The sequence below is a fragment of the Micromesistius poutassou genome, assembly GCF_964030765.1.
Source record: "Micromesistius poutassou genome assembly, chromosome: 7".
In the NCBI taxonomy this organism is placed as follows: Eukaryota; Metazoa; Chordata; class Actinopteri; order Gadiformes; family Gadidae; genus Micromesistius; species Micromesistius poutassou.
The window spans coordinates 10,477,807-10,489,315 of NC_140277.1; the positions used below are offsets into that span (position 1 = coordinate 10,477,807).

General features: G+C 40.9%; 1 protein-coding gene across 1 annotated transcript; it reads right to left on the reverse strand.

Annotated features, from left to right (window-relative positions):
• Nucleotides 1-4,861: 4,861 nt before the first annotated feature.
• Nucleotides 4,862-11,088, reverse strand: vax1 (ventral anterior homeobox 1; the record flags this gene model as incomplete). The annotated part of the gene is given in 4 exon segments (XM_084470404.1): nt 4,862-5,437; nt 8,766-8,953; nt 10,903-11,038; nt 11,041-11,088. Coding segments are annotated over 4 exon segments (948 nt in total).
• Nucleotides 11,089-11,509: the final 421 nt, after the last annotated feature.

The window sequence follows — 11,509 nt, forward strand, 5'->3', positions numbered from 1 at the left end:
CTAGTCATATGACATTGGGGGAACCGGAAGTTGCAAAAAGTCGCCGAGCAAAACGCGCATGTGCACACTGCACACATTTCAAGTTATTTTCTTCTCCTGCAGATGTAATACATACGTAGTCTTTTTGTATCTCATATCTTAATAGTTTTTGCAGATCAAAAGCGAACACCCTGGGAAAATGTCAAATAAATAATGAAAAAAATGATGGATAGGCAGTTGGCCATAATAAGCTGTATTGTCACTATAATGGAAAAAAATATTCAGATCCAAATTCAGATGTATTTATTGATGCAAAATCAATGGACTCACACAAATGAACAAACACACAAACACCACACACACACACACACACACACACACACACACACACACACACACACACACACACACACACACACACACACACACACACACAATACACACATGGGTGCATTCACACAAATGCCAGGGTGAGTGCCTGGTTGATGAAAAGTGTGATTGCAGACATTTTCCTCTTAAAAACACTGGCGCTATTTTCTTCCAATTGTTAAAACTCTGATCCACTCTGATCCAGTGCAACATGTCAAAGCAACATTACAAGGATGACATGTGAAATTACACTTTTATACATCATACACAAATCCCAGTTCTTACATATATAGAGGTACACACAGACAGATAGACGACTGTATACATACATACATACAGACATATATTATGTATGTATGTGTGTATGATACATACATACATACATACATACATACATACACATACATGTCCACTGGCATTACTGTGGCAGTGAGGCTGAACCCCCTCGGGGGCTCATTGAAATGTTGAAAGGACGCATGCAAACAACAGCAAATTAATGCACCTGAAGGGCTTGTGCTTTTTGGAGGAGCGACCTCGTTTCACAAATATATCACCTGTTTTCCATCAAGGGTCTCTTTGGCATATGATTATCAAGAAATACCAGTTCCCCTCCTAGCTGTTAAATTATCCTCATCACAATATCAAAATGTGGATAGTACAGTGAATTAGAGCAACTGCAGTTATAGCTGGTGCCTTTTTTCAGTGTTAAAATATTTTTCGGAAATATTTAACTATTGAATATTCATCTGAATAAGACTTGAGGACAGAATCGCTTCTCCTTTAATTATATCTCTTGGGTATGAGAATCTTGAGTATCCCAATAAAAAATCATCTCACAGGTTTTCTTTAAGCCAATAGCAATGCAATGGCTGAAGAGTTGGGTTCAATGCTATATTTGTGATACTAGCCAATGCTGGTCTCTCAATCCTACTGGACCTGTGTGCTTAATCAGACACTATGGACTGCGGGACCCTCAGAGTAGGGTTCATTCTTTATGCTAAAGACACCTAGCTGTATACACAAGTTGACTACTTCCTAAAGGCCAACATTCACCACAGCCCTACACCTCCACTTTATCTCCCAAAAGACATCAAACCTACCAATTGGAACCACAGCCATGGGCATGAGGCAGTTGAACTGAAGTAAAACAATGGGCTCTGTACTTTTATGAAGTAGCTCAACATTGAGGATGTCATGTCATCGACTCATTTAGCGTTAAACATTGTCAACTCGATCACAACTCACATGAGCTACTCTAATACTTTAATGTGAGTAAATATTAAGTTGCTACTTGTGTATTTAATTGTGTATTTAATGCTTTTACTTGTTCAGGAACATTATTTTCTAAAAGGATTTGTACTACTTGAGCATAGTACTTTTTCTACCGCTGAGTAGAGTATAGGCGTGTAGAAGAGAGGAAAGGAAAGGAGAGGAGATAAGAGGAGTGTAGAGGAAAGGAGATGATGTTAGGACAGTAGAGGAGTTGAGCGTAGAAGTGAGGAGGGAAGAGGAAAAGAGAGTGGACTAGAGGAAAAGAGAGTGGATTAGAGGAAAGGAGAGGAATGAAAAGAAAAGGAGAGTAGGAAGGGAAATGAAATGAGAGAGGATGTAAAGAGATGAGTAGGGAGGATAAGATTTGTAAAGTCAGTTTGTTTCTGAGCCAGTTCCTCATCTTATCTTTTTGTCACTTACAGTTAAATGCTTTTGGTGTTTTGCCACATGGTGGTTACTGTGATTGTATAATGAGATTATGTTCAGACAAAGACGTGTGTTTCCAGCTGAAGTGATCATGTCTGACTGTTACCACACAAACCCACACTCCGGCCTCTGGAATACAAACCAACCGCGTGGCTCATGGGACGGGACCTTTCTCCTACTTCCCGAATTCTGGGCTTCAATGCCAGATTGGTTGTCGGTCTGAAACCTACTGACTACACAGTCTTACATTGCCATAACCTAGCAATTAGAAAGAGCCTCTACTGATCTTCTTTTTAAGTGGTATTGACAACCATTTGTTGTTTTTTTCAGGGAGATTCCCTGCCTCAGATCGAGTCTTGTGGTCTCTTTATCCCAAGCTCAAGGTGCTGAAGTTTGAATGCCTCCTCAGGTGTCTTACTCTTACAGACTCTGAATCTTGTCTGTTAACAGTCTGCATGAAGTCACAGTAAAATGTACACACTGATTACAATAGTAAACACGATGATAATAACAGTAAAAATAATAATAGTACTCGCAGTCAGAAAAGCTAGATCAATGCTAAAACTACACCTACCACAAATAATAATTATTGTTAATAATCATAGTCATTATAGCCTGTATATGAATAGCATTATTATTGTTGTTACGTTTTTAGTGCATCATTTGTCATTGATACGCAACCCGGTGAGTGCTGTGAAGAGATTTACAATTAAAATGTTTCCATGCCCTTCATTTTCTGAGCCATCCACCATCCATTCATCAGTGCTTCATGTGATATTTGAGCCAACGCTAATTCGTACTTTACATCCTTTCTGTGGATACCTTTTCCATCACTCTCATGGCCGTCGAGGGCAGGAGTGTTGCCAATTAAAAGGTTTTTTTCATGCGTGTTTCTTCCATAAGAAGCTGCTTGATGTCCCATTATCACCTATAACTGGATTCCTTTGAACTTCAAACCTTGATTCACTTTGTTTTGATTTGTGTCTTTATATCCAAAACATTAATTTATCAGATTGTCAATTTATTTTTCCCCCCCTGTGATTAAAAGAAGAGAAACTAAAAACTCCTTTGATAAGTTTGTTTTGTACTGCTTTTTGGTGACCCTCGAGCCATAATCAAAGATTTAAATGCAAGCTAATGTGTCCAGTATCTCTCAAATCCACTATTCACCAACACACACTTTTTTGAATCGATTCTACTTGGATGAATGAATGAATTCCCAAATCTACAATGTTAACATTGTGCACGCCTCTATTCAGGCCGCAATTCAGGGGGGGGATAATTAACCTGGAAACTAAATAACAGTAATTACTCAGAAAGTGTTAATATGTTCATAGAAAACACTTTACGCCATTATGTGCAGTAGCTGTAATGAATTTATCATAAAATGATCAATATAGAGACATGTAAGTAATAAAAGGAAAAACACAGACACATTCATGGCTTTGTCTGTTGCCATATACATCATATATATGCACATTTGTACCGCACTTTCCACAAATTCAACATATGTCACAACCACAGCACCCAAGAGCTCAGATTGGTTCGTCACTCTTTCAATACATTCATACATTCATTCGTTATTTACCAAATATACTAATAATCTATTTAATTACAGAACTGAATAATTTACAATAAAATAACAATTTTAAGGTACATTTCTCATTTTCAGTTATTTTATACGACAATAATTCCATAAGTCTCATCATGCGTCTGTCTTTAAATCTCTCCCTGGGTAGAAAGGTTAAGACGTTGTCCTAAATTAGCAATCAGGTTTTAAAGCTTCTTATCTTCATCCTGATGCTCTTTGAATCCAACACCTCCGTAACCCGCGAGGAGTAAAAACTGTACAGACAAAACCAATTCAACTAACTCTGGTATCAAAATCCACAGACAAAAACAGTCAAATACTGCATTTTTAAAGACATGAATGTCAACAAATTTAAGACTGCCAAGAAAAAAAAAATCTCTGGGGAAATCATCACCAAGCCATTTAGAAAACAACAAACACTGAACAATCAAACCATTATTTACTGCATGACATCAATTGTGTTCTGTGGTCGTATTCTGCAGTCGAGCTCCTGGTCCAGTACCGGAGGGACATCTGCTCCTGGAGGAAATGCATTCACAGCTTGTAAAGCGTGGGTCTCCCTAGGCCCCGGGCCTCGCAGCCTTCTCTATCTCTGAACACAACAGGCTGGCCGTGGTGGAGGAACGCCGGCCGTCTGCCGGGCAAGAAACGCAGCTTTCTTTTCAGTCTTTCGGGTGAACCGCGGTAACCCAACGCTACCAAACACAAGCAAGTTGTAAAACATAAAATGGTCAGAAAAGATCCCATCATTCTTCTTACCCTCCACTTCAGTCCTAAGCTGCACCTTGAAGCTCTCTGTGGTGACGAGACGCCACGTCTCCTCCTTACAATTGTATTTTGGTTGATTTCTTTCAGAGGGAAAACTAAGAGGAGCTTGGTCATACCTTCAGCCCTCTTTCTTACCATTTGTACAAAATGTCCTTTGCAGGGTAAAGATATAAGTGCAAAATCATTTGTGTGTGTTAGACTGGATGGGGCTGGATGTGTTCTTCCTTCATGGACATGCTGCCAGATGTGCAGGTGGATTACAGTAAGACGCTATAGACCAACCACAGGAAGAAGGAGAACCAAAAGAACTACAGCAACGCAAACCAAACACCAGAGAACCTTCTGCAGGGGAGGGAGGGAGCCAGAGGGAGGGAGGGGAACCAAACAGACATACAAAACAAAAACAAAAACTCCACCCAAACAACCCAAACACGAGGTCCATGTCCGCCTCACGGATCATTCTAGGAGCTTCTTGTCCAAGGCCTCCTTGCCATTGGTCCGCGAGTACGGCTCGAACGCTGACGAGCTCAGGTAGCGCGCCGACAGTTCCTGCAGGTTTCCCGCCAGCGAGCCGGCCATGGCGAGCGGGCTGCCGGCGATGCGTCCGGCCACGCCCCCCAGCAGCGAGGGCATGGGGAAGCTGAAAAGGCCGTGTGTAGACGCTCCCCCCCCACCACCGCCCCCCACCACCGTCCCCGAGCTGCTGACCACGGGCAACGGGGGGCTCCCGCCCGCCGCCCGCGTGCTCCCACCGCCTCCTCCCAGGCCTCCTCCTCCGCCGCCCAGGAGGCCGCCGTTGCCGCTGAGGGAGGGGCCCCTGAGCGCGGCCCCCAGGGAACCTCCACCGCCGCCGGGGCCTCCGCAGTGGGGCATCAGGCCCGGGAGCCCCGGGGGAGTGAGCAGCCGGCCGTGCTCCAGCAGCCGCAGTACGCTGCAGGTGGCGGCCGTCTCCGACACCACCGACCGCAGCTCCGAGTCCTTGCCCTGGTCTTTCTTCTGCTTGGTGCGCCGGTTCTGGAACCACACTTTCACCTTGAGGGGGAACATAATGAAGACACATGATTTAGACCCGAGAGGCACACGCAACATTATCATTTAGAATCAATTTTATTGATCTGTTATGCTTTCATTTTCATTTTCCTTGTATTTTGTTATTAGTAGCTACTATTTTGCTATATTTATGTACTAACTTTTGCATTTGTATGGTTGAATGAATGAGTAATAACTATTATCTACTCCCACATTTTTCTTTTGTGCAGTGACACGTAAATATGCATAAATAAGTAAATAAGTAATTTCGAGATTAACGATATCCAGGTATTTTGGTTAAATTATTATCCTGATTTTATCATCGTCAAACCTCTTAAATGCTTTGCCAGAAACTGTTAGGTTCACTTCCAAATGGATTACGCAACACTGTTTCAGGATATTTATAGTGAGCAAGAGGAACTACACGCACGCATGCATGCACACACACACACACAGGTAATGATAACAAACCTCCATTGAAGCAAAAAGGTTAGAGCCCTGTGTGACTACTCACAGCTTTTTATCGTCAACCAACGCGCGCGAGCACACACACACACACACACACACACACACACACACACACACACACACACACACACACACACACACACACACACACAAACACACACAGTACGAACAATATTTAAACAGTAGAGTAGAGAACTATTTCTCATTGGTCAAACAACGACGATGAGTCACCACTCGAACAATCCAACGCTGCTAAGTCGATAAACTCATTTGTGTTTCTTTAAACAGCACCTCGTTGTCATTTCAGAAATTCCATAAACGAGCCCTGCTTATTTATACAATTCCACAGCCGTGTGAATAGGTGGCGCAAAATAAAATCTCCTGCAATCAAATCTGATTGGCTGAATCAGGCCCATAATTACAGAGCATGCACCAATCACCAACCGGCCCACCGGACACCTTTAGCCAATCATATACATTTATATTTAAATCTCATCATTACAACCGCAAGCTTAATTCTCCAACAACAACAGGTCACACAAGCGTTTCTCCCACCTGTCTTCTCTGGCCAGCCCCAACATTGCTGGGATGCAACGGGTTGAATCATACATACATGCAAAGGAAGAATCCCCCCCCCTCTCTATTTTAGAGGCCGACCGATGGTGGGGGGGAGGAGTAAAGCCAGTTACGGAGACACAGATTACGAGGTGTACATACTTGAGCAAATGGCGGTCATCTCTTAATGTATGCCAGCGTGAGGGCCCCCGGAACAAGATGTTAATTTCACCAACGTGTCCTTAAGAACCACTTCAGCCCCAATTGCATTCACACATCGCAAGAAAATCCAAACACCATTGTCTCGTCTAAAGGGTGGACAAAAGACTGTCAGGCTCTGGGGTTTTTCTCTGCTTTTCATAAAAAGCGAAATCACCGCTATTGTGAATTAATTTAATTGTTTCTAATATGTGTTGTGAAAGGAAATACTGGCAGCCATTAAGGTGGTCATGTTATAAAAAAACGATGCTTCAAGCAAGCAAATGCAAGCAAGATTTGGAAAAGAAAATACTTAACACATATTCACTTTCACACACCATTAACAGCTGAAAAAATATCCTTCAGAATAAAATTGCTTTGCATTTATTTTTTATTTTATTTTGGGATTTGCTCGGTGGCCTTTGTAATGGATTTCTGAAGTCCACAAAATAGTTCATAGTCTGTATGTAAAAACGTGCCCTAACCCTATCTTTTGCTGTTAACAAAAGCAGCTGGTCGGTGAGGGACAGACTGAACCAGGTAGCTCAACATGGGCCTCAGCCCTCCCTAAGGAAACCTAGCTGGGCTTTCTTATGACAAAAGACACACAGGAGGACCGGGGATCTGATCCATGTTGACACGGATTCAAGATGGCAAGGCCATCGGCCATTAATAAATTTAACCCAGATGTTGAAACCATGTCTTCTTAATACCCCAGCCTAACCACGCAGGCTAGCGCAGTGTGTGTGTGTGTGTGTGTGTGTGTGTGTGTGTGTGTGTGTGTGTGTGTGTGTCTGTGTCTGTGTGTGTGTGTGTGTGTGTGTGTGTGTGTGAGAGAGCGAATGTGTGTCTCAGTGTGTGTGTGTGTAAGTGTGTCTCACTGTGTGTGTTTGTGTGTGTTTCACAGAGTGCACACACTGTTCACCCTCAGAGGTCGTGTCGTGTGACCTTCTAGTGACAGTGATGTTGCCGCTACACATAATTATTATTATTAGCAATAATAATACCGTCGTAATTCTCACTATTATGAGGTGAGTAAAAGTGTCTGTGGATCAGAAGGCTAATGAGCAGAGATAATTTGCTCAGTCTTCTTAAGCAGCCTGGGGCTTATATTTAAGTAAATATATATATATATATATATATATATATATATTCAAATAGTTTTAAATAGTACTGTTATACTAGAAAGCAGAACATATATACAGATATATATATATATATTATATATATATATATATATATATATATATACATATACATATACACACACACAAACAAATGTGTAAACACACACAAATGTGATTTTAGTTTATCTATACATATATTAGTATTTTATTTTAAATATATATTATATATTGATGTTTAGGAATGAATAAAGTATCTGTCTATCTATCTATATGATTTCCTGAATCTATTGTTGTGATTTTACCACAAGGGAAGATGTCAGCCTCAATCCCTCCCTCCCTCCCTCCCTCCCTCCTTCCCTCCCACTCTCTCTCCGTCTCCCTCTCCGTCTCCCTCTCCCTCTCTCTCTCTCTCTCTCTCTCTCTCTCTCTCTCTTTCCCCTCCCTCTCTCTCGCTCTCTCTCTGGGCTGTGTGTGATTCACAACCTGGGGTACAGGTTCCAGGGGTATTTGTTAGGATTTTGATAATAATTACAATGTATATATTTATAGAATCTGTGATTTATATGTTGAGTGTGGCTGTCCAATATAACTCATCTTATTTGATTTAAAATACCTGAAGGTTATTACAATATTATTAATGATAATAGTATAATATTAGTTCCTAGGCCACAACACTATTATTAATGACGCTTAATCCTCATAGCATATTATTTGTTTCTATGCCACTACAGAATTAACAATGATGCTAAGTTATGATAATAAGTTATTAGTTCCTAGGTCACTACAGTATTAACAATGCTGCTAAATGTAAATAGTATAATATTATATATTCCTAACCCTAATACATTCAAATGACATCATTTGTGATCGATGGTTGTGTTTGATGGTTGTTGATGAGGGGGCCTTAAGCCATACTGATCAGGGTGTGTGTCTCCTACAGGAGGCCAAAACAAAAGGATATCTCTGTGGGTCAGCGGTCATACCTGGGTTTCAGACAGGTTCAGCTGGCGGGCCAGCTCGGTGCGCTCGCGGCCCACCACGTACTGGCACCGCTGGAACTCCATCTCCAGCCGGTACAGCTGCTCCGCCGTGAAGGATGTCCGCGTGCGCTTGGGCCGGTCCAGGTCCAGACCTTTGGGCAGGATGATCTCCCTGATGGAGCCCTTCGCATCTGCAGAGAGAGAGAGCGAGAGAGAGAGAGAGAGAGAGAGAGAGAGAGAGAGAGAGAGAGAGAGAGAGAGAGAGAGAGAGAGAGAGAGAGAGGGGGGGGGGGGGGGGGGGGGGGGGGGGCGAGAGGGTGAGAGAGGAAGATTTGAGTTATGATGGAACAGAACATGGTAGAAGGTGGATCAAAGTAAAGCAATTTGTATTGTGTTGGATGTGTTTACAGTGAGATAGTCAGTTCAATAATTCATAATAAGAGCAAATATTATATCAGTTGTATTGTACAATTATTTATATAATATTGCTATTATTATTGCTGCTTCATAATTTTATTGCTGATATAATTTTGTTATTGTATTTTTGTTCAGTTGTGTAGGAATTTCCGACAATATTTAATAAAGATTCATAATCGTATCCCATTTGTATTTGAAGTACACAATATGGATTTTAATTGTTGGTTATTTGGATATTTTGTCATTATTTGTGGGAAATTCAATACATAACAATAAAGGTCAAAATATTATAGCAAATTATTCACTATTATTTTCCCAATAATTATGATTAATGCTGCCCAATAGTTTTTACATAGAGGTGAATATACATTAGAAAATGAAGGCAAATGGTTTAGTGTACAATAAAGAGACCAAAAATAATTTCTCCACCATAAAATAAGGTGTTATTTATAATTATAATGTCGATTGATAATTAATAAATGCATAGGACTATACAGTAATTATTATAACATTTATTTAAAAATGTCTCAAATATGCTAACCGTAAAAAGGCAATACGCTACATCAACAAAACGTTTGGTCATGCTCTTCTTTATTCATAAATAATAAAGAAATAATAAAAAAAATGCTTTAAGATTTTGTATTCCGTCTGTCCGGTTGCTGCATCAATATAATATTAATATAATTGTACTGCCCATTACATTTAATGAAGACAATTTAACTAAATATACATCAATGACAATATTTAAATCATAATTTATGTAAAAGCTGATGAAACTGAAAATCGATTTGATTCATTTATATAATCTGTATCTTATACACAATAAAACCAAATACTTTTCTTTACTTCTGATAGTTTATGTGGTAACATTCATATAATATAATTTATTTAATCACAATCACATAATTGCATTTTTGAATGCAGTAAACAAACCAATGAAAGTAATACTAAAACATATCATATTACCATAGTCCGTAGTAGCCAACTAAAAGCTAACAATTCCTAAATGAAAAGCAAATCCATCAAAACCCCTATTCTAGTCAATTCTAGTTCAAATGCTTTTGAACATTTCACGTCATAAAATGACCCAAACCTTCAGGCCAACTCATTTCCTATTTAACAATAACAATGAATTCCAATTTATAGATAAATTAAAGATAAAATAACTTTTTTAACCATCACTAAATACACAACATGTTAAACAAGACAATAAAACATAGAATAGTTGAAAATAACTCAACAAAAGTATAATTTCTTCATTATGAAGTTTAGCATGAGAGGAAAAACAAATGAATAAACTGCTTTATCATAAAAATTAACTTTGATGCAAAAAACAAAATCTTTTGCTAAAACTATGAAAGTTAGGTTCTACACAAATTCCAGGGGCAGAAAAAAAACAAATATTTTAGTCCATTTAATTTATCAGTCTCCAACCCGTTCCTTTAACAAACTGCCTGTCGCAAACCTGCTGAATCCAACATAACTACCGCGACTAATCTGTGTGTGTGTGTGTGTGTATGTGTGCCTGCGTCTGCATCTTAGTGTGGGTGTGTGTGCGGGTAAAGCCCCAAACAAACCACTTCCGCAGAAAACACAAAAGATCCGGGAAAGAAAAATAATAGGCAATGAAATGGAAAAACAAAACCCCAAAAAATCCTAAATCAAAAAAGCGAAACTGAAGCACGCAGACGAGCGGTGCGGAAGCACGGGTGGCGGCGCTCACCTCGGACCAGGATGCGTCGGCAGTAGTCGGGGTCCCCCCCGTGCTCCCTCGGGTGTTTTCGCAGCTCTCCCCCCGTCCCGGAGCCAGAGAAGGAATCCTGTGGCTCCTTCATGAGGCTCTTTGAGAGGCTTCCCCGTCACCCTCCTTGCCCTCCTTCCCCTCCTTCAGGACGTTCTTCAGCACCATAGTGTCCCTCTCCGGCCCGTACCCGCACCTCCATACTCCCCTGGCTGCTGATTCTCTTCTCCTTCCTACTCCTCCTCCTCCTCTTCTTCTTTTTTCTTCTTCTTCTTCTTCTTTTTTTGGGGTTAAAAGAAAATAAACCTTCTGCTCCTTCTTCCCCTCTACCTCGCTTTGTTTGGTTTGTGGTTGAGAGACAGAAAGAGAACAGAGAAGGAGGGGAGAGAAAGAGAAAGAGCAAGAAAGGAAGAAAGAAAGAAGAAGGGAGAGAGAGGGATTGTAAACGGCAGGGAGACGATGCACGGGTCCGAGTCCGAGTCGCGATTGGTGTGGTTTTCAAACCTGCGGCGCGGAGCGGGCTGCAGACAGCTAGCTAATGTTCGTCCGGGCTCTTGCCGCCACCGTGGAGTCCTTATTATTGGTGACC